This window comes from Paralichthys olivaceus, chromosome 3, assembly GCF_024713975.1.
Source record: "Paralichthys olivaceus isolate ysfri-2021 chromosome 3, ASM2471397v2, whole genome shotgun sequence".
Classification (NCBI taxonomy): Eukaryota; Metazoa; Chordata; class Actinopteri; order Pleuronectiformes; family Paralichthyidae; genus Paralichthys; species Paralichthys olivaceus.
This window is the reverse complement of record NC_091095.1, coordinates 14,962,298-14,986,731: the sequence shown is the minus strand read 5'-3', so window position 1 is coordinate 14,986,731 and position 24,434 is coordinate 14,962,298. Positions and strand designations below refer to the sequence as shown.

General features: G+C 43.8%; 1 protein-coding gene across 4 annotated transcripts; it reads left to right on the top strand.

Annotated features, from left to right (window-relative positions):
• The first annotated feature begins 165 nt into the window (after positions 1-165).
• shdb (Src homology 2 domain containing transforming protein D, b) lies at positions 166-24,151 on the top strand. 4 transcript variants are annotated; one of them, XM_069522139.1, is made up of 8 exons: positions 166-305; positions 4,754-5,148; positions 7,011-7,161; positions 9,852-10,073; positions 17,927-18,004; positions 18,766-18,934; positions 20,375-20,494; positions 23,064-23,402. In XM_069522139.1, exons 1-8 carry the CDS (start codon positions 299-301, stop codon positions 23,248-23,250), a joined length of 1,329 nt encoding a protein of 442 aa, XP_069378240.1. In that variant the 5' UTR covers positions 166-298; the 3' UTR covers positions 23,251-23,402. The 4 variants fall into 4 exon arrangements, with proteins under 4 accessions (XP_069378240.1, XP_069378238.1, XP_069378239.1 ...); XM_069522136.1 differs by lacking the exon at positions 166-305 and adding an exon at positions 3,897-4,091; XM_069522137.1 differs by lacking the exon at positions 17,927-18,004 and having other exon boundaries at positions 177-305; positions 23,064-23,557.
• The last annotated feature ends 283 nt before the right edge of the window (positions 24,152-24,434 follow it).

Genomic DNA, 24,434 nt, shown 5'->3' with positions numbered 1-24,434 from the left:
TGGCAGTGAGGGTTGACATATGTGTCGCGTGCAGTCTGGCCGCGGGACACTTCCTGCAAAGTGACATGTGCTCGTATTAACCACAACGTAAAACCCCATTCCAGCATTTACACTGTGTCATTGTGTCGGTGTTCTCCATTTCAGTGGCTCCTCTTGAGCTCGTCACACGGAGGCGGTGCGAGGACGAGTCCCTCTCGTTATTTTGGACTTTTGTGGCCAATCACTGAAACGTAAAAGTGGATTTAACCAATCACGTTGCTGCAGGAGCCGAACCCGGAGGTTCACACTTTCAAAGCACATGAGAGGTGAGTGGTTCGTTTTCAAAACGTAATGAAACTACATCTGAGTCTGATGCTGGTTAAAAGCTGGAGTGCTGTTAAAATAAAGAACCTGATTGTGTCATACAAGCACTTTATTCACTGATGTAAGTATTTGAAAGTCAAGCCCCATGTCAACGGATGGAAGAATGAACTAAAGATATTTGGTAAATCTCTTCAATGCATGAAAGAGAAAAATGCCCTGAAACTTGTGTTTCTTGTTTCTCTCTCTTGCTCACAGCTGTGTCAACACTGATGTCACTTTGATACGTGATATTTGCCTTAAGGTTAAGTATTTTCAATTTCAAAAAACTAAACTTTAGAGTGGAATATGAAAAGTTAAAAAAAGTAAGGAGGACAAAATTAACTAAATTAGTTACTTATACTTAATACTTACGATTAAGGTGAAAAGGATCTATAGGCAGAAATTGAATATAAAATATTCCTATTGTTTCCATTTGTGTTTCATCTAAATTGTGTGAATTGTTGTTTTCTTTACCCTAGAATGGACCCTTTATATTTAAATACTTTATATTATCATCAGGAGTGGGTCCACTCTATGGAGGCCGCCATGTTTTTTACAGTAGCCCAGACTGGACAAACTTAACCTTTTGAGGTTTGATGACATCTGAAGGCTGCCACAGGTTCTCCATGTTTGGGAGGGGGGGTGAGGTAACATGCAACTTCACCATTAAATGTCACTAAATCTTACACACTGAACCTTTAAAACATCAGTTTCCTTCTACATTACATGGATGCTAACACAAATTTTGACACAAACTATGAAGTTATGAGACCTGCCTCTGTGTTTATTCCTAGAGGAGACATGCAGTACACCCGAGTTGTCAGATGAGGGCAGTAGATGTAAGGCAGATGAATCTACAGACAAATAATTATTCCTGCCAGTGTGTGTAGCCTCATCTCCAGCCCTTTACTCATGACATTCATGACTTTGAAAGATAACCTTTGTTGGTGAATGTCTACCGCTACTGATCCACTACAGAAAGAAAAGCTTTTTTATTTATTTACCTTTTCAAATATTATAATTGATGCTATTATTGAGCGTCTGCATGAAGCCTGAAGTTCAGAGAAAATGTCTTATCCATATTTAGCCCTTTATAATGAGGGAGTCTTGTTATCCTGAACTATTCCACTGCAACGTCTTGTTTCTGATTCAATTAAATCTTGAATGCAACATGGTTTATTTTGAATTTTTAAAAAAACATAATGATTCTGTCTCTCTCTCTCTCTCTCTCTCTCTCTCTCTCTCTCTCTCTCTCTCTCTCTCTCTCTCTCTCTCTCTGTGTGTTAGTCATTTTCTATTTCTTGCTCAGTTTCAATCTTTTCTCCCATATCGTTCTGGCTCTCAGCCTGGCTATTGGATGGAAGGAAAAAAATGGAATGTATGTCTGATATGTAACTGGCTTGTAGGGGTGTGAGGCTGGTCAGAGTTGTGCTGATGAAAAGGGGGAATGTGTGGCTGAGAGGAGGGAGAAGAGACGGGGGATTACTGCTAAATTCAGAGATGAGAGGGAATAAAAATGCAGAGGTAGAAAAGAGAGGCAGAGGGAAGGAGACGGTATGTTTTACTTTTTGAAATAGTGATTGCATGGGGAAAGCATCCACATCTATTGTGCAAACAAATGATGCAGAAGTATCAAAGTCCATGTGTTGTGCCAACAAGATCTCTATCTACCTAGTGAATGAGCAGATCTCATTCCCAGAAGATAAGACTTTGAGCAGAGCATATTGATCGTGTCCCGTCTTGATAATGACTAGCTCTCGCAGAAATGTGAGTCTTGTTCCCGCAACATTTTGTTGTATCAGTCGTCTTCTGTTAAGACAAAAACAAACATTGAACTGCGGAGGTGAGACTGGTTTTACATCTGTCAGTTACATAGGGAGATTCTTTCCCACATGAAGAAAGGTAATTTGACAAGTGTTTACATTTGCTGCTATTTGATCCTGTTTTCAAGTGGAATGCTGTGTAACTAAATCAAACTGGACTGCAGGGAGCTGAACGTGACTTCAGATTTCAAAAACCGGAGGAGTCCTCGCTTGGTAACCACTGGTGCATGCAGGAGGAGCAGGAAGATGTGAAGGTCTTGATGGGATAATGTTGTTGTGGCTGCGGTGGCTGGCTTGGATTCTCGCACGATGACCTCATCGAGGCTCCCACCCCTGGGAGAGAGTGAGCTCATGAGCGTCGTAAAGAAAGAGGCATTTACCGTCGCTTAACAGACTTAGATGGGGCCTCATACCCACTGTAGCACATAATCCATTTTGCCAGCGTGGACCGTGGATAGTGGGACATGTGTAAGAGGATGGAATCGACTTAGAAAGAGAGCAAAGTAAAAGATGAGAGAAAGGGAGTGAAATAGTTGAAGGATAAGCTGTCATTCTCTGCCTTTAAAGATGAGTTTAAAACCATCATCTGAGCTGTCTGCAAAAAGGAGTATTATAATCTCCCCTTGTCACAATGGCTACACACCATTAGTCTTTATGTGGAGCTACTTTATTGGACAAATATATCTAAACCTTGGTTGAATGCTCCAGTTCTTCTGCAAGTAATACATGAGCTACAACGTCTCTTTAAAACACAGGGTTTTATTCTTCTGCTGTCTTCATCTCATGAACAGAAACACGGCAGAACAGTACATAACTCTGGATTCACAACAGGCCTCTCAGCTACTCAACCTTCTTACACTCATGCCTGTCCTGTGGGAAAAAAGGCAGGTAAGAACCAATGAAATATGAATTGAAGTGCTCTAAGGGATAATTAAACAGATGTATTTAACAGTAGACTTAATTCTGCAAAAGCACAATAATGCTTTGGAATGATTCCCACTGAAATATATGTTTTACATTGTAATTCACGCAGCTCAATGGAGAACATAACATATGCACAATAACCAAAAATATAATGTCTCCCATAACTACGGTTACACCATTGTTTTGTCCAAGAAAGTCACAGTGCCCTCTTCGATGTTACCTTCCTCTGTCTGGTGAATTTGGAAAATCCGTTGACTTGTCGTCATCGGTTAGAGAGGCCCAAAAGTAAGACAATGCATACTTAGAATACAACTAAATTAACAATATATATCCTAACCATAAAACTAAACTTCACTTCTGTTGTAGGATTTCCCTTCTTAGAGAGAGTCAGAGCAGAAACCCGTTTTGTTCAGCCTTGGGCCTTTTGTAGTTTTAGTTTCTTTTTAGGGAAAACTGCAAAATAGTCATATTTCAAATCCACTTGAGGCTACAACATAAAAACTCCGTGATGTCATGCAACTAAATAATGCACATCTTTTGGAGCACATTCGTGGGAGCTGGAGTCTCATCCCCCTCTCTCCTCCTCCTCCTCTTCCTCTGTTCTTCATTTGTTTTCCCCATGCAGCTATTGTGATTTCGACAGAGGATGTATCTCTGGGTTGCAGCCCTCGTGTTGATGTGCAGATATTTCAATGAATGAACGCTCGGTTGACTGCGAGAGGGGAATAGGAGGATGTTCCTCAGGGACTGAAGCGCCTCCCCTTTAATCGCTCGGCTGTCGGAGCTGAAGAGTCGCTCGCTTCACTCGCACATTTGCCTTCAGCGAGTAAAGAGGGGCTCGTGTCACTGCTCGTGTTTTTTCTTTTATTCCAGAGACGCTGCTGCTGGTTATTTTTCTCCCTCTTGTTCCTTTTGTGGAATGAGGCAGGTTTTGTGTCGTTTCAATGTCAGCGCCATGAAGAAACGCGGAGTAAAGCATCCAAAGTGGCACTAGGGTAGTAGGTGAGTGTGTCCTCAGCGCGCATCAGCTCTCTGCTGTTTGAATCCTAATGTCTCCATGAGAAGTACAAGTAAAACTGCTTATTTCAATTTGCTTTTACTGCTCTAAGTGTGTCCTCTTACTTATAAACTTACTGGGTTTGATTCTGATGAACGAACAAGAGAAAAATACATGTAGATCTTTAAATTAAACTAAACTTCTTGGCTATTTATGTGATTCCACATTACCCCCCCCCAGTCTCTGTCTACCTCTGTTTCTTTTTTTATCAGTGTTTTAACGTCGGATTTTATTGCACGGTTGTGAAATGCAATTCCAGCCTTTGGGCAAAGTCCAGATGCCCGTCGCTATATATGCTCCAGCTCCCTGCGTAAAACAAAAGGGGGGAGCGTTAAAGCCCAGCTGTTGGTGCAGTTTCATGTCACTTCCAGTGCATGTGAAGTGCACGTTGATTGTGGGCCCATGGCCGCAGAAAAAGTTGTCCAGTCTGAATATTTATGAGAGGATCGGGAGCATGTGGATTAATGCTGTTTTTTAGCATAAACAAGAGTTGATTTTTATTTTTAATCTTTGAACTGACAAATCAAATCCACAGCTCCAGCAGGACCACGAGAAACAAGGTCAGACAGTAACATCCCCTTTTTTTGTTTGTCCCTGTCCTCTGCAGCCTCCCGCTCTCTGTCTCTCTCCCTCCATCACACACAGGCGCTGTTTGGAAAACGAGCAGCGATGGCCAAGTGGCTGAAAGACTACCTGAGCTTTGGCAGCAGGAAGGTGCCTCCGCAGCCGCCCACACCAGACTACTCTGAGAGTGAGATCCTCAAAGCGTACCGGCTCCAGAGGGACCTGGATTTCGAGGATCCCTATGAGGAATCAGAGAGCAGGCCCAGGGGCGAGTCCGGGCCGTCTGACCCTGCCACGCCGGTGTACGGGTCACCCATGAAGTCGTCCAGCGTGGACGTGAAGTCCCCCAAGCACAGACTGATCAAAGTGGACTCCCAGGAGCTTGGGCGCACCAAGATCCTCCTCAGTGCCGTCTCTTTAGAGGACCAGCAAGAGCCTGTAAGAGCCTCTATCTCTCTTCACATCTTTGTAGTTGTTCAGAGCAAAAAAAGCAAGTGATGACAAATTAGTGAGAGGAGGAGAGAGGGATGAAAGGAAAGCAAAAAACTCTCTCATCACATTCCCATAGCCGTGACAGCTTTATTGACCAGATTCCATAAGCAAGTGTCTGGTACTGTGTGTCACAAATACGCTTTGTTTACATAAATCACATTACATCCCATGCGCCACATAAACTTGCTTCCATAGATGGAGGGAAAAATTATTGATGGCTTGAGTGGACCGTTGAGTCGGATAGGGTCGCTGTCCCCTGAGTTTATGTCCTTCCATAAATAATAAATGGGGTTTGGTTTTGCAAGCTGAGAGAGACCCCCGCATGAGCACATGTCAGGGGCCGTATACAGTACGCCAAATATGTAGTTATGTGTCACGGGCCAGAGGGGAGTGTAATTTATGCTGTGGGGCTGTTGGTGTCGTCAGGGCTGCTATCAATGTATGTACTATCAATGTTGTGCAGTAGAAAACATCCACGGCCACTGAGAAGGGGGGGGAGGCAAACAGATGTCAAGAGAGCGACGGGAGAAGAAGCTATAAGGTTTCAGAAGGAAATAGTCTGCACATGAATTCACCTCACATATGCTGAGCGAGTTAAGGAGCATGTCAGTGTTTTTTCATCCCTGCAGTTAAATCCATGACTCCACTCACTGAAAATGCTACAAGTGCGAAAAGGCCTGAAGTGGATTGAAGTAATAGTCTTAACTGAAGTCAATACCCCCCCCCCTTCTCTCTCTTCCTCTATACCCAACTCTCCTCCTGCGCTCATTAATTTCCCAGGGTCTGTGAGAACATCCGCACTCTAATTAACATTGCAGATTCCCGTGCATCGATAGATAACCTGTTACAGAATCAACACGGGATTAGGATGTAATTTTGTGAAGCATGCGTGTTTAGAAGGAATTTGGGATGCAAAGCCTTGCAAGGGTGATTTTCTTTGTGCGAGGAGGAGAGCGCGAAAGGAAGCGTGCCAATGTGTTTGTGTCTATGTGCACAAGTGCGTGTGTGTTTGTGTATTTTTATATACGTGTGTGTGTGTGTGAGAGAGAGAAAGACACCATATGGCTGCCTGTGTAGCTGTCAGTGTGCCAGATGACCACTGTGTTCCTCCTGTGCTTGCATAAAAGAACAAATGCTCCTCCTGAGCAACCAAGCAGCTCCTCTTACTCTTCCCAAAAATGGATCATCCTCAGACAGGGCGGCTACACTATGTTGCATTCTCCTCTTAAGACTCAATGTAGTTCATTCTTTACGCCTTTGATTCAAGTACCACCTTGCGTGGTTTCTAAATAGCATTTTTTTGGTATTGTGATGTTGCACGCTAAAGGTGCAAATTAGTCTGTTGATGATACTCCAAAAGCATTTTGTCTGTGACCAGACGTATATTTAACGTGCCTCTCAGCACAAGGACCTGATTGCTTGTTAAAAGTGCTCCACTACTTTTCCTCCATCTCAGGGTCTTGATGACGTATTGTTTGTGCAACAGAATTTATACACACAGACCAAATTCTCCTAATTATCAGAAAACATTCATGCCTGAAGATGTTTTTTATGCAAGTGTTTGTTTCAAGAGCGTGTGCTCTTTATAAAAAGCTGATATGAAAATGCTGGATGAAAGCCACTACGGTCTATGATTGCGAGCTCTTTTTTCCACATGTGCCTGCAGGACAAAACATTTTTAAATCATTTTTTATTTCTGTATTAAATCAGAAATGGAGGGACCTGGTTTCTCTAAGGGGACAAGTTAATGTTGTGTTCTGTCAGCAGAAGTCATTTGTCTTCATGAGTATGTTTGTTTTGTCCTTTAGGTGGTGCCCTCTGCTCCGCTGGCAGGGGACACGGACTATTCTGATCCTTTCGACGCTCGGTTGGATCACCGGCTGGAGCCAGACCTCAGACCTGTTCCCTGCGAGAACAACGGCTACATGGAACCGTACGAAGCCCAGAGGGTTATTACAGGTCAGTTGACCCTCACTGCTCATCTCAGGGACCATGAGTAGTTCAGTGACCCTTTCATTTCACTGCTTCCTTTTTGTGTTTCAGTTTCTCATTTTTAGATACATGTGGAAAATAAAAAAAATTTAAAAAAATCTATTAGAATTGCATGAGATGGAGTGGTCATGCTTAAGGGTTGAATTCAGTTCTTGTCATAAGGATCACTGTCAGGTATTAAATTGCATTTCAGATACAAAATCATGAATAAAATATTTTTCTGTGGTATGAAGTTATATTATTATTGATCCATAGTCTGTCGGCCATTTCTTTCATTAAAATCATTGAGAGGATTTCCGACATGATAGCTCTTTTTCCTGCTTCTTTTTCTCTGTAGTGAAGTAGTTCACAGAATAATGCTCCTTTATTTCCATATTCTCCAGTTCTTTGTTCTAAAAAGCCTGCATGCATTAAATGCAGTATATTTCCCACTATTTCCTGTGTAATTGCTTAATTTTTAGCAGGCAGCTCTGCTCTGGGGTATTGTACCTGTCGACTCCCCTGCGTTAGATTCATCATGAGCCGGCCCTTCGGAGATGCCTATCCAGTCTCAGACCCTCCCTCCGCCTCTCGCAATTTTATCCCACGTTGTCTGGCTCGCATCTATCGTTTTCCATTTGTCTCTCTCCCCATAACATCTCTATCTGCCCCTTTCTCCCCCGCGTTCTCCCTGCTCTGTCCCAGTCATTTAGTGTAAAAGCCTCCCCCTCCTCCCCTCCTCTTTCTCCATTTCTCTATCTCTCCTCATCTCGAGGGGCTCTCCCCCGCGGCCCTGAGGGGAGTCTGGCTGTCTCTCTAATTTGTTCTTTAGCAAATTTTATGTCCTGTTCACTCGCCCATTGCCGTTCGTGCTACCTTTTTGTTAGTCATGTGACGTCCATTATATCGGGCGTAAATGATCGGAGCATCCCTTTACCAATGCCCAAATAGAGAAACGCTGAAGAAGATCTTTCCTTGCAGCGCCTGGATGAAGCCATTGGAAAAATTGGATTCACAGCGGTGATGGCAGAGTGTTTGGCACAGCACTGTCACAGTTCTTTCATTGACTTTGAATTGAGGCCGTCACTCCAGAACTGAGTGTCTGCTTGCTTTTGTCTGCCTGCCTGTCAGGCTGTTTCTGCTCATTAATAAACACGGCAGAGCGTCACAGACAGATGTGGGATCGGAATAGTGATTCTCTGTCACAAAGCCTGTCCTGAAAAGACACCTGTGCACTTTTTTAGCCTGCACTTTTATGAGTTTGAATGTTAACACGCCTCAATCTGGTCGCAGTTTCCAGGCCCAGCTCACATCTGTATGCCTAAACACTCCCCTGCCCTCCCTGTCGTCATTCCCCTCAATCTTCTCTCTTTGTCACCTTTCTGGCAAATTGCTATTTTCACCCCCCTCTGTTGTTTTTTTCCTCCATCATGATTTCCTATGAATTTCTCATTTTATTTCCTCCACGCCAGTTTTTATCTCTTCACCTTCATCCTCTCCATCTGCAGGCTACCGCTGACACCGCGGGTTCCCAGCGCAGGTATAGAGCAGCATTCAGCCCCGCTGTGCTTCTGTCTCAATGGCTTAACATCAAACGCTGACAGACTTTGCATCCCCTCCCGTCCTCCTCCTCCTCCTCCCCTTGTTTCCTCACTGCTTCCCTTTCCTCTTCCCTCTCCTGCTGCTCCTCACCCCGCCACATCCTCTCACTCTCCTATTTCCCTCCTCCCTCGCCTTGCTCCTCCTCCTCCTCCTCACTCCATTTCCCCTCCACCCTCTCCTTTCTAGCCTCAGGGACTTTCCCCAGGGTCTCCACTCCGTCGCCATGGTGACTAGAGGGCCGCCCAATAACGGTGTCTTGTCGTGTGAAGGTTAAAGTTTTTCCCACTTTTCGCCAGCGAATATTTCCATTTAGTTGTGTTCAGCTCTCACTTGAGTGCACCTCCTTTGCACGGCTGATGGCTGTGGAAAAGGAAAAGGCATTCTCTTTCATTTTCCCCCATTTTCCCCCTTTCTCTTCCACCTGTTATTTTTAAAGGGGATATTTTACAGGTCAACCTTTCAGGCCGTCATCAATAATTGCTGCTGCAGCTTACAGGCTCCTATTGGTGCATTCACAAATCAGATTTCATCATCTAGCTTGCATCAATAATCTCCTCTTATCTCACGACCATGTTTGACTCCACGTAACAGTCAGATGCTGAGGAGCATCCCTCGGCCGAACCCACTGAGAAATTGATGAAAATGTTATCGAGGGAACATGAACGCTGTTGTGAGCCATGCTAGATTGCTGCTGGGGTCCAGGATGGAAGAGGAGGAGGGGGGTGGGTTGGCTACCGTGTTGCTATTCAGCATCTAGCCCAAGGCCTTGTTAAGCCCCCACATATGAGATTTGAAGCTCACGGCAAGCTGTGCAAACATCATTTGTCTCTCCACTCTAATTCTAGTCATGTCAGAGCTCAACAGGCTTTTTGTTTTGCTTTGTAGTGCAGCATAATATGAGTGCTGTGTGAAGAGGAACCTCATCACTGCTGGCAAATATTATCTCTTAATATTCTCTGTTTTTCTCACAGAGCGGTTCAAGGTGACACATGAGACAAATCTCAGATTGTTTGCATGCATGCCTGCGTGTTTGTCTGTTTGGTTTATTGTGTTTTATTTTGCATATGGTCTAACAGAGCTGCAGCGTGGCCCGGGAGGAGGACGGGTGCGTGGCGGGGTGCAGCTCTACGACACTCCCTATGACGACGAGCGAGGACAGCGACTGGGCCTTGTGTACGGAGAAGCTCAGGATGAGGGCAAGGAGAACAGCAGGCTGCCGCAGGATGACGAGAGGCCGGCTGACGAGTACGACCAACCCTGGGAGTGGAAGAAGGACCACATCTCCAAAGCTTTCGCAGGTAAGCAGAAACATTGTGATGGTATTGTGACTGTAAAGGAGCATGTAGCACAGTTTGAATGTGTGCATGAATAAGTGAAAGTGAAATCTAAACGAAGCAAATCACGTTTTTCTTTCTACGTTTTGTGGATTACATGGATTCCCCTTATAAATAAGTAAAGCACGAATGATACACAGATATCGTTGGTGCTTGCTTGTGATTTTCAGACAGGGAAAATGTCAAAACTACACAAAATAATGTGTTTTGCTTTGGAACTGTTAAATCATGCTTCTTAAAGTGAATGATTTACTTAATATTTTAAAAAGCTTTAGCAGGTAGAGAATCACATAATCGTCTAAACCACACACCATTTTTTGCAGGCTCTTCTGGCTTCAAATTTCCAGAATGAATCGATACTCTGGGTTTTCCAGCACATATGTGAGATTCAGAGTGTTGAGTGTGCAGGGAATGGATTTTTAACTGAAGATCCATCCTTAAACCCTCTTATTGAAAATCATCCGTTGTCTTTCCTGGATATCTTCTGGAGCTTCTACCTACCAAGCATCAAAGATGAGGAATAACACAAATTCCTCAAAGCTTTTTTTTAAAGCGGAATCATTAAATAGGTTTAGTGAAAATGATCCATAGCACACAAAATGGCTCCCTTTAAAGGCCCTTCCAAGATTACAGTCCTTCTGCCTGTCCTGACCTTTAATGTTTCATCATTACATCGCCAAAGCCTTTTTCTTTGCCAGGAAAGGAGACTACTGTGACCTTCACCGGCTCAAATGACACCCATCTCTCTGTCTCTTTTACTACATTTAAACACCTACTGGCCACTATTGATTTCTTCCTCTCTCACATATGCCACACCACTGTCACAACAACCTTGGAGATGATTAGAACTGACAGAGACGACTCGTTTATGATTTGCTGGGTTGATATCATAAAAGGAAGGTTGACAGTGGAGGAGCACGGGATGTTCTATGGGAAGTACCGTTTTATCTGCAGTATTTTAGAAATAATTGGCTTATGGTTATTGTTTTTAAAGTTGCGCTGGGAGTTAATGTCACATCCCATCTTCTTACGTTCCATCTACCGAGCGTAATTGGAGGGAGAGAGAGTGAAGTGGAAGTAAAGAGAAACCGTAACAGACTGATGGGTCATTTAGGAGTGGATCACTGTAAGGCACGCAGGGCCAAGTCAGCTTAATTGAGCTGCATCTCCAAGCCACCAAGGTCAAGGTGATGGGATAATAAATCAGCCTCGCTCCCCTCCTCCCCCCTCCTACGTGTGCCCCACCCCTCTCTTCTCAGTTAATTACATGCCTACATGTGCGTGACTGATCCGGTGCTAATAAGAGAGTCATGGTCAGCACACAATAGTCTGAACACACTCACACTCACATAGACCTATCATTTTACACCATGTTCATCCTCGAATCGCGTTAAACCAGAAAAAGCAGCACAGGGACACCGTAAATAATTTTAGAGCAGAGTTTCAAAAAGAAACGCACGGCAGTTAATTTAAAAGCCAATATCACCTTTCACCTACTTGCAGCACTTATTCCTGCTTTATCTGTTATTTTCTTTGCATTCAAGCATCTCGTCTTTGTGCCACATGCAGTATGCACTCCTGCTTGCGGCACCATTAGAGGACACAGTGGCAGAAAAACGCCTGTGAGGCTGAAGTTGTGTGACCCTGTGTTTTTTTCCCATTTGGAATCAGCACTATAAGCTGTCGTGCTGTCTGTCTTCGCAGGCTGGAGCGCTGAAGTATAAACACACAAACAATGTTTTCCATTCTCACATTTAATCCATATTCCCAGGCCCACTCAGCGTTGCTAGGCACGGCCAACATGAAAGGGGAGGGAAGAGATGACGAGGACAGAGCAGAAAAACAAGAGCGATGGAAAAGATGGACGGTGGGCATTAAAAAAAAAGAGATGGGAAGGAGGACTGAGGGTTGAAAAAAATGGATAGAGATGCTGAAGAGGAAGCTAGCTGTAGAGAGAGGGAGAGAGAGAGAGAATGGGGCACCAAGGTTATGGCGTATATGGTGGCAGCTCAATGGATGTTTGTGGAGGCCCAGAGCTGTGGAGGGGAGGGGTGTTGAGGAGAATTAATGGTCGGGGGGCTGTGGCGATGTGAGGTGAACAGTGAGGGGGGGAGTCAGGGCCATTGTAGCAAGGTGCAATCAGTCATCCTATAACACAGGCACACACTCTGCCACATGCACACACCAGCAGCAGCACAGCGGCGGTGACAGCGTTGTCCTCGCAGCCCTCCCTCCCTGCGGATGTGACACACTCACTCAGATAACCTGCTGCAGGGGGTAAAGGGGGCATTGTGATCTGCCAGCAGCCCCCTCGTCATCACCTCCACACCACGCATACACATACACTCACCCAGCTTCTTAAATCAGGTTTTCCAACTGTGATTATCACCAGGCTCCTAATTCAAGGGTGAGAGGAGATTGTGTGCATGTCGGCACAAGTGAGTGTGTGGGTGTTGGGGAGTGGGGCTGAATCATATTGTATCTGGATTTACGTACTCTCATTCATGTAAGCGCTCCCGAACAGGATCTAGCTGATTATAATTTTCGCAGATTATCCATCTTTAAATGTAATCGGGTGAGTATTGTCTGCTGACGCGAGGCGTTTGAAAGCAGTTGATTCATTTTCATGGGATATTTGGATAGGGATGGCCCAGCTGTGTGAGCGTACCTGAGGATTTAAACGTGACAGGTCTCTCTCAGTCCGCTGGGTTTTAATTACACTGTTGGAAAGCTGTCACCAGTCACCAGCGTCCAGCTTGAATTACAACAGTCATTATTTCCTGGAAGTCAATAGTCCGTCCAGCAGTGCGAGATTTGGTCCTGCAGCCAATTCAGCACCAACTAGAGAGCTAATGAAAGGCAGCATCTCATTAGCTCTCGGATGGTGACACCTAATTAACAGATGAATGGGTGTTTCAAATTTTTTTTTAAAAGTTTTATAGTCCACCTCAAGAGAATTGAGCCTTTTGATTTGAGCTAGATGATGAGCAATGGAGGAGTGGACACATGATGAGAGCTCCGCAAATCAGCTGGAAATTTGGATGAGGAAAGGTGAATGAATAACATCGCCGCCTCTAGCAATTACTATTATCGTGCCATTGAGCAAAGCACTTATTCTCCACTTATTCCAGTGCAGCTGCTCATTAGGCAACAGCGAAGAACTGGGACTGGGAACGGGTTTGTACCAGAAGCAAGAGGGCGGTGAAGATGTAGGTGCAGTTTAACTAAATACTTTGCAGCCAATAAAATCTTCCTGTAGTTAATTTTCCTTTCGTAGTCATCATCTAGAAGAAACGAACTGAACTGCCTGCAGCTTGAGTCACCATTGTTTTTAGAGGAATGGCAGCGACCTTGAGTTCAACATGTTTATATGTTTCCATTCTCTGGATGAATTAACATATTATTTTACAGAACATTAATGATACTTTGATGATAAATCCAGTTGACCTTGGTACCCATTTCCCTTCCAGTAGCATTGTGAGGTTTTTCTAATTATATGGTTTTGAAGTGAGTAAAATGACCTCTCTTTGGTGATGCCTCAACTTTCAATCCTTTCACTTGAAGTAGTTCTTATAACCCTGAATATTGAAACAAGGGGGAAGTGTTAGGATTGATGGCCTCTGACTCACAATTGGTTGAGTGTGCATATTGACAGGACCTTACTACTGCGGTTCCCTCCCCTGATCACTGCTGAACAGACTCAGGCTCCAAATGTTCAAGATGGCAGCATTCGTATCCGGGATATTTTGGCTTCAGTTCTGGATGGTGGGAGGAATTGGAGATGCATTGTCCATGTCATACTATTATATACACTATTAAATGCTGAACATAGTAAACCTTTCCCTACTAAACATAGCATGTCAATATTTTCATGTGAGTTGTGTGCATGCTGACATTAGCATTCAGCTCAAAGCACCGCTGTGCCTCAGTAGCCTCACAAATGTGCTAGCATGGCCTAACAGTCTTTTTTATAAATCAGCCAGCAAAACAAAGAAATATGGACTCAAGTAATGTTTTGCTTATCATTATAGATACTTTTGGACAAAGTAAAGAAATACTTTTAAAGTCGAATGACGTTAGATTGCTTTATCCATCTGCTGGAAAATAATACTGTTAACGTAGATGCTAAAGGGTGCTGTAAAGTTTTAATGATTGCCAATGCACTGCCTCAGTTGAGCAAACCTTGCAAAGGCAGATGGTCGACAGCCTATTTGTGCTGTGTCTGGATGTCTGGACACATGTGCTCTGACATCTTTCCTGGGCTATTCTGGGTGTTTGTGTGTCCCTGTAGGAGTCCTATAAAAGCATGTTAGTGTGTGCATGCAGACAAGAAAGAAAAAAAGACAATTAGATTTCCATTTGTGGTGTGGTGCTGCTCTCTGTTGCTCTAAGCAGACCCTGGGGACATCTGACCAGTCTCTTCATCAATTTACTGGCACAATGGAAGGACTCTTATCTACCTCTCAGTCTCTCTTTCTCTTTCACTCCTGCCTCCACTTTCTCTGTCACTTTCCTCCTCGCTGATTTTCTCCCTCCTTCAGCGTGAACCTTACCTGACATAAATGAAAAGTCATGTCCTCCGTGATTCCCTCTTGCCAGCCAATATGAGAGACAGGTCAGAGCGATGATGGAAGTAGAGTAGGGCACAACTGGAGAGGGGCCGGGGAATATGGAAAGAGAGATAATGCCCCACTTAGGTGAAAATGGGAAGATGAATATAGAGGGAGGTTCAATACAAGCCTCGGGGAAATGGATGTAATGAATTCTGAGAAAATGTGTACACAAAGGATGCTCGGTGAATGTGTGATGCTCCTAAGATTGAAATCAAAACGGAGTGGATCTTCATTTTGAAAGGGGGACTTGTGTGAATGCATGTTTTGTTTTGTTTTTCTACCCTGCACTGGCGTGATGGCATAAGGTGTTAATTGTCTGTCCTTATGGGAGCCATTTTTCCTCAGCAGAAGCTCTTTGTGTGCAGAATGAAGACGAGACGTCGGGGCTGTTTGAAGAACAGATGTTCTCATTAATGGAGCTAATGAAGCTGTGCAATTGTCTCTGTCGGCTCCTCCTCTATTGTGAGGACACCGTAAACAGCTGATGTGCTCGAAAAGTCAGTTATCTGTCACCCAAGGCAATTTGAGCTCTGTGCAACACCAGAGAGGAAAACTTATCTGGCCACCCCCTGCCCTCCGCAGATAATTGTTAGCAGGTAGTTGAGGCACATGAGACCACACATTTATTAAATTGCTGTCGCCTGTTTCATCAGTTGGGTTATTATGGGGGACAGAGTGGGCGTAGATGTGACCACTTCTTTAACCGTAAACTATTAAGTGTGTCATTGTCTAGTTCTGGCAAACAAAAGCACTAACAGCCTTCTGTGTATGACAACTCCACAGGTTCCTGTGATGAGTGAATGGAAGCCAGATGTTCCCTGTTCGTGAATAAGTGACATGGTGTGATAATGTGTCCTTGCTCGAATGGGTATGTTTGAATCTCTGTGTGTTTTAGCTTGGCATTCAACCTTTTGTTATCAGTGTGAGCAGCTCTTAAAAGGTTTGTGTGTGTGCGTGCGTGCGTGTTTGTGTGTCTCTGTGTCTGTGTGTCTCTGTGTCTGTGTGTGTCTATGTGTTTGTCTATGTGTTTGTCTATGTGTGTGTCTTTTGCAGTTCAGGCAGAGCAAGTTTCTGACAACCAAACAGAATAGATTCTGCAGGTTTAGGAGGATTTCCCTTTAAATCAAAGGGAGCATATGTTAATTTAATCTAAATCTATGTGAAACTGATGTGTTCATACAGATCTGATAAACTCTGACAGTGAGTTAAGAACATGGAGAAGGGATTTTAATCAATGAGATCTATCTATCCATTAACTTAACAATACTTCAGTTGTACTCTTCGTGTTAGAAACGTTTTTACCGATTGAGTAAAGTTGAAACTTATCAGTTGATCAAGAACATGTGGACGAAACTTACTTTGTTTCCTAAAACATCTGTTAAGATCATTGACTGTATATGAAGATGGTTGACATGTCTCCATGTTCTTCCACTATCCAGAAACCAAGCCCAAGTGTGCCAGATACGAATGCTGCCATCTTGCACATTTGGAGCCAGAGTCTTTGCAGTTAGCAATCAGGGGATGGAGCTTCGGTATCAATAACAAATTAAAACCAAACTTACCGGACAAAATGAACCCTTTAACATACATCAGCGTTACCTAAATTGACAGAAAGCATCTTTGAAAAGAAGATACTTTGCCTTTTCAGTTTGGTCCATGTCCCATCCACTAACTCAGGAGAGGCGGGGTTTATGACCTATACTGCAGCCAGCCACCAAATAAGATTCTTTAGCATTCATGTCGTCCATCTATATAAATAGCCAGTGGCTTAGATTCACAGTTCATTTGAAAATAGTTTCCTTTAAAATAAAGAAAACTCTACAAATGGGTTCAGACTGTGGAAACAACTGATGTACTCTCACTTCTATTGTAGATTTCTTCTTTTACGAGACAGGCTGTTTGCTACAGCTGTCCAAACACTGAGGAAGAGGAATCTTGATGGGATTTTCTTCTCCTTCTACAATGCAGCTCAACCTGAGCTTATCCCTCGCTCAGATGGCTGAGCACATTTCTGACCTGTAATAAATTATCTTGGTTGTTTCCTCTCACATGTTACTGAGCCTCTCATTTACACCCCCATATCTTTCCACTCGTCTTTCGCAGTTTTGCTTGAGAACTAGAGGTGTGAAATGTCGTGGTGGTGAGCGAACAGGCAGCCGAGTGCGGCACTGATGGTGTTTTAGGGTGTCAGGTGTGTGTTAGTGTGTGGGTTTTGTGGACTTGTGCATTTGCGTGCATGTCTGTCATTGAGGGATGCCAGGCCACACTTTAATCCTGGCTTCGGCGGAGGTGCAGCCCGCTCCAGATGGGGCCATTGTACTGCGCCATGCATCAATTATTCATTGAGAGCCAGAGAAAGTGGCGGAGTGTCTGCCTGCTCAATAATTAACCAGGGAGGGAGAAAGGCATGTATGTACAACCCGGGTCTCTCTCCAAACGCCCATTCAAATGGCTTTTGATGTTGCGGGCTTGGGGGGTCTTTGGATTTGTCGGCTCATTAAGACATCACCCCTGTTTTCCCTTTATTTGTTTTGTAATCCCTTTCTGCTGTGAATGGGTCTGTGCATGTGTGTTAGGCTGCAATAATGACTGTTAAATGAGATGGTTGCCCTCCATGGTAGAAAATGAGCTATTTTCAGTTCCGACCCACAGCGCACTTTCTGACGCTCTCTCACCGTAGGCAGGACAGAGAACTAAGCATTATTCTGCCCTCAAGCTCCTCAGTTTTTGCCGTCCCACTGTGCAGTGGGTCGCATTGCACACAAAGTCACATTTTGTTTTCAAAGCGTCGACCACCACGAGACTCAAAGCGGATTCTGTTCAGATGACTGAACTTCTCCTGCATCTTATCTTCTTTGCTTTCTTTAGTCTTATGATAAATTCCTGTAAATACACAATCTGAGTTTGTGTGATGAAGGAAGGAGACAGGAGGTATAGCTAACCACATTTCCTGACACCACATCCCTGTCATCTGCACACACAGGCTGTGTCTGTCACTCTCAACAGGGCTTCCATGTCTTCCACCTTTTCCACATCGCACTTCTCACTTACTCCTCATTATGAAATCTCTCACCCAAATTCATCACCACCACTTTTCTATCTCTTGCATATCTTCACTTTGTTTAACTTTGCTCAAACCCATCTGCCGTTTTCTCACTCCCTTTTCTCTCCCGCCTCCTCCCCGCTCTCCCCCACCTCTATTAGAAATGAGGGAGTTGTCGGACTTGCCCTGGCCTGCCCCGGTGGGTCAGCTGGAGGAGGAGCCCCCCGTCAGAGAGCAAGGTGACCTCTAACCCTGAACACCATCACCACCATCCTCCCCTTTCGCTCCCCTGCCTTGCCAACCGTTATCACCCCATACACGCACATATGCAGTCACGCTGACCTCTGTGACCCAAGCTGTTGTCCTACATCTGCTCTACCTCCACCCTGAACTCCCAGCGGCCTTCATCTGCACCACCTGCATCTGTCTCTCCCTGTTGCACTCATTATTGTTTCGGGTTTGAAGCTTTCCCTTCTTACAATACCCCCCCCACATTATTTTATCAACCATGCACATCTAGCTCCCTGTATGTTGGAATGTCTGCCTTATTCATATCAGTCCAGCTGCAGTTACATTTAATGTTTAATTACAAGTACTGCAGATTGGATGTCACCAAACTAGGCAGTGATGAAAACTTCACTCTTCACATGTGATATGCTGCAGAATGGAATTAGTGTCGTAATCCATGCTGTCGACTCCTGGAGGTTGTGTGTGCCAGAGCCAGGCAGAGACGACGCCAACTTCATGCCTCTATCTGCCATGGGAGATTCATAAAAATGTTGATGATGGTAATTGCGATGATGCTGATGCAATCTGTCAGAGCAGGACCTGCTGTCCTCTAGTTGCGAGTGGTCTCTCTCTCTCTGTTGCACGTGTGTTTTTTGCGATAGCCTGGTTGATGATGTGTGCCCAAATCTGGCTGTGGGGTTTATAATCCCTTTTGATCACAGCACTGTGCAAATACGGTGACTCACTTTTTCTGTCTCTTGTCTGCCAACAGTGCAGTTTGACGGCGCAGAGTGGGACCGCTCCTCATCGCCCACAGAACGGTTGCGTCCTCCGAGGTCGAGCCCGCTGGCAGGAGGGGGGTTGAAGTTCAGAATGCCACAGGAAGGCCTGACAATGGTGGGGGAGAGAGTGGACGCCACTGTTCCCCTGGAAAAGCAGGTGTATGTATACAGTTTCTGCTAAACCAATATCAGCTACATAAACATATATCACTCGCCATTAAACTGAGTACAGATCATACTGTTTAAAGTTTAATCAGATTAAAAGGCTTACATGATTTGATATTCACTGACCTTGATAGTTAATCATTGCATACCCCTGTTGCCATTAATTAAATTACCTCAAGTATAATATTGGATAAAGAAATTGCACTGTCTTAGATGAAAAACAGCAGTAATAGTATTGTTGTTGATATTAACTGACATCAAAAATACCCACAATGCTGTGCAAGACTGAATATGTGCATATGGTATAATCCAAGTAGAGTAAGGCGTGTGTGGATGTTCCATGTCAATGAGTTACAAGCCAGATCTCTTGACTGGAGCAGTGAAGGTTTATTATTATTATTATTATTTAGAATTAGGGAAAAGCAAAGCTAATGCCTCTGTGCAGATATCCTGTACATGCATGTATTTGTATAAAAGAGGTTTGGTGTCCTTGAGGGACAAGAGAATGTGACACATTAAAGCAAAACCGACATGTGCTTCTACTAAGCAGCGCTCATCAGAGCTACGAAAGGTTAGAAGGAGAACTAATTAAGTCGAAGCATTAAAAACACACATCAACTGTGGTCTTGTAATTTCAGACATCATTGGTATAATTTATGTTTCTCTTTCTGGGCATTTAATGGGCTGTTTTGTTAATGAAATCCAAGCACACATGCTCCGTGCACACACACGACACACAAAACTGTACTCACAAACACACACGTGTGCATATATTCACTAGAGGATGGTAGTTAATTATTATGCCCCATTACTCCCTGATGATCTCTTAAGGGCTGTTATGAGCTTTGTGGTATCCTCCTGTTTTAAACAAAGAAACAGCGTCACCGTCAACCTGTAGCACTCAGTACAATTGGCTGTGATGGTTTTGTCTTTTGTTTATACCTCGATACTTCTTAGCAAAACACTTTTTTTAGCCCCACATAAGGTGTAGCCATGGTGATGTTTGTCTGGCGGTTAGTCCAACATCTGGATCATGAACACCTGAATGCATCGCTATAATACGTGGTTCAGACCTCTATGTTCATGTCCCAGTCCAGCACAGATGGGATAACACGCACACAACAATTTACTGTCCAGAAAATAGAGGCCAGAGTGTTTCTTGGATGCAATTATATCATTGGTATATAATTTTGTTCTTAAGCATCATACTAATGTATAATCACTATAACAACGTGGACAGAAAATCATGACATGCACTGTTATATTAAAGGCAGCAAAGGACAGTGTGAGGAAAGTGACCATGAAAACATTTTCAAGTAATAATCCAAAATCATGAAACTTGTGGAATCAAATTGAAAACACAATGCTGAATTTGTTCTATACTGCTGTCAATGTTGGAATCAAACTTCAACTTATCTTACTTGTGTGTGTCAGATGGTACCACGGATCACTGTCTCGTTCTGAGGCAGAGTCGCTGCTAACGCTGTGTAAAGAGTGTAGCTACCTGGTGAGGAACAGTCAAGCCACCCGCTCTGACTTCTCCCTGTCCCTACGGTAGGTCACACAAACACACACACACACACACACACACACACACACACACACTCATACTCACACACACACACACGCACACTCACGCACACTGATATGCCACAACAAGCTGTAAGACATCCAAACCAGATATTCAATATTCAGTGCTACAATTTAATCGAGCACTTTCTGCCGTGCGACTGAGGAGTGTGTGCAAATTGTGTGTGAAGTCCCCTGAGCTACCGATCTTATCACGCAGTCTCCCACACCTCTCCATCTGTCTCTCGTCGCTCTTCCCCCCTCCCCTCCACCATCACCCCCACCTAAGATCACTGCCACACTGATTCCTTCCCCGATACTCATTTGCAACACATAATACTGCTTATCTGGTCAAATCTCTCCCTTGTTATTACCACCATGAACCATTGTCCCTTCCTCAAACCGTTTTCCCATCACCCCACTGTCCTCACCCCATCCTTGGCCCCTCTCCATGGCCTTCCTCCTTGGCACCGTTGGGCCCTCTAAGTGGTAATCAGGCAGGTAGAGCACACTTCAGTGCACACATCATCTTCCCCATAATCGCTAATGAATATGAATTACCTTCTGTGGGCCACACAAGGAGGGAGTCAGGGAGGGAAGGGGGAGAGATCGAAGGGAGGGGGGAGGCCCAGAGTGTCACTGTGTTGTGCTGACATACAAACAAGCTCATGCATTACTCATTTACATGAGAAGAGTGAGTTTGACACACACACACGCACACATACTTGCAAACACGTTTGCTCAAGCAACAAGGTCACTACTAGCACTGGAGATAATGTCTCTTATGAAACTGCAGAATCTATCAACCCCACATTCTTTAGAAAGAGAAGCTGACCTTCAGTGATGCAGACCTCGAGAGTCCACAACAACAAAGTCTGAAATGAGTCTGAGTAGATCATCAGATTAGTTTTATTTTCTATATTTCTATTAGTAAGTATAACTATTCATAAATAAATTTCCTGAGATCCAGGCACATGACATAGCTAAAAATAAGTCTGGCGGCGTAACAATCAAAGGTTGATGATGTTGCGTGTTTCAAAGAAAGCGGCCCTTAGCTGAATATATTATATATGAAAGAGAAGACGAAGGCAAAGGGTAAATCTATAAACACGCGTAACAGTTTAGAGACATTGACCTGCATTTGCCTCCTTTACTTTTCACACTGTGCTCACCTGCCATTTTAACCCCAAATTTGTCCTCACATTCAAATGTCTCCTTAAACTTTGTATCTCTTGTTTTCCATTTTGATGGGGTTTTTTGGTACCGGAACGTTTATTCACAAGAATCCTCTTGACTTCTTTCTGCCCTGAAGGTCTAAGAAAGCTTGTGTACTTATATAGTTAAGTAGAGTGTGCAAATTCTAGTGTGCGTGCTTCTTCTTCTACTCATTACTGTCCTGTCAGCACAGAGGAAGTGTGAGTGGTGGCCACTTAAATTAAAGCACTGTGCTTTAGCTTAGATTAGAGTTTTCATCCCAAAAGAGTATTTTTCAGATTCTTTATCTGTTTGTTGTGACAAATTTGCAGGTTGGACAAGGATACTGACACATGGCCATGGTTCCAATACACCCTTCAGAAATTTGTAATAACAGCTCCATTTTTTTAAACAACGCAGCGTCTGGGTTTTTCTGTCCTTGTGTTAGAATCTCGCTCCCTTGGGAAAAATCGAACCATGACATTTTAAGATTCCAGTGTAAAGTGAACAATGGGAGGAATGACAAAAGAAGTTTAATGGAGACAAAATGAAGAGGCACTCCAAAGTGAGTCAGCATTGAAACAGACAGTCCTGCAGGATTGAACCCAACATGAATATTTATGAAAGAAGCACTGGCAGGTTCTAATGTACCATGAGATACAACCAGTCCCCCAAAACAAACAGAACGGGATGAAAGCTCACTGTCAACTCCGAGCGGCGCCGACTTGATGACACACGTCTGGCTGTCGGTGCTCTGGAGACTTGTGATGGGATGATCATGAACTGCCTGTTGTTTGGCTGTTTGTATTCACAGAGGGTGTCTTTGATTTCAGCGCTCTTCAAATTTTAATTTGGTTGACTAGAACAATGACGATTATGGTGACAGGTTTCCGCCCTTGTCTTTCCCTCTGCTTCTATAATTAGACATAAGTCATGACTGGCTTGCGGGCTCTTAAAGGGGAAGTGCTGCCGTTACTGATTTTAAAGGGGAGGAACTGGCGTGGTTCTCTTGGCGAAGCCCCTTTCACAGTCCACTGCTTCCGTTCTTCGTTTTTTTTCTCACACACTCTTGTCTTTCCCACCGTGTGCTATTATACCATCCATTCATCCATCAAAGTGTCTCTTCCTTCCTAATTTGTGACATAGTGTTACATCTTGGTTAGAATCACCTCCTACAAGTGCAGCAGAATGAAGTGAACATAAATCCAGGCCGTCATTTCCACTGTGTGTGACACAGCTTCATGTTTTATGTCCTCTACATATCATGCCATCGCTCTTTTCTCTCCCTACTCTTCTCTTTCTCTCTTTCATATCGGATCACTCTCATTCTTCTTCTCGTTTCCTCCCCCCTCTCTCTCAGGAGCTGCCAGGGTTTCATGCACATGAAGTTCACACAGTGTAAAGACGGCAAGTACGTGCTGGGTCAGAACAGCCCTCCATTTGACACCATCCCAGAGGTGATACACTTCTACACCACGCACAAACTCCCCGTCCGGGGTGCCGAGCACTTGTCCCTGCTGTTCCCCGTGCTGGTGCAGACACTCTGACTGACGCCGCCCGCTCCCTCTGGACCTCCAGGATTTCATTGAGTTCAGACAATTAAAAACTTGAATGTTTGAAGGGGTCCTTCCCAGCGGAGTGCCATCAACAGTAGTCCTGGACCGGACTACTTTTGATGAATCCACACACTACAGAGCTAATGCCTTCACCCACCACTGCTGTTGTACAGGTGCCAAGTGTGTCTAAATATCGGGGAGGATTGATTCACATGAAATACCTGAACTTTATGCCACCTTTGTTGTAACTTCTCACCATCATATCATTTTGCTAAATCAAGGGGTTGTAATGTCAGGACATCTGAAATTGTCTCTTTCTTTATTACATGTCTCTTACCACTGTCTGAAATGGGAGAAAGTCTGCATATTCTTAACCTCCCCAAAATCGCACTTCATTGACACTGGTAAAATATTGCTGTTGTCAGGTGAAAACCTTGCAAGTTCTTTTTTACTTATTTTTCATGTTTTTACCAGAATCAATAAATTGAATTGTACTGAATAGGGCGAGAAACGTTTGTCAACCTCGGGGCTCAGAAACCCTGATTGTAAATTTAAAAAAGATAATGATAAAAAAAACTCCTATTTTTGAAAAAAAAAAAAAAGGTTTTTACCAACAACAGTGATGTTTTAAATGCTTTTCTACACAAAGCCACACATTTAATTTTCATTCAGTCTGTTCTGTGCTGTCATGCTGCTGCTGTATGTTGATGATTTGCTTGACACGTCTCCATGTTACTTGTTGATTGTTCACTGTAAGCAACAGAGAGGCTGTGTTGTATTGGTATTGGTGCTGACCTTGCTGACCTGTATCTCTTCTTTGGTTGCCTACGTTGCATTAGGTAGACAATGCTGGGTTTGTTAAAAAAAAAGAATGAAAGAAAAAAAACAACAACCCGTCACTGTTTTCATTGTCTTTTCACTGATTTAAAAATAAGTTTGAGATCTGAGCTGCAGGCGACGTCTGAAGCTAACAATGGACTCCCATGAAAGCCTTGCGTTAACTCTTAACACTGGATGTTTGCATGTTAGTCAGAGCGACAAATATCTCAAGCCATTATTAGATACAAACTCTGAAAAATGTCCAGACAATTGGGTCCAGACTTTCTCCAGACTTTGCCTTTCACATATGAAGAACACAGCAGGAGATTGTCAGAGTTTTCACATGGGCTCACTCG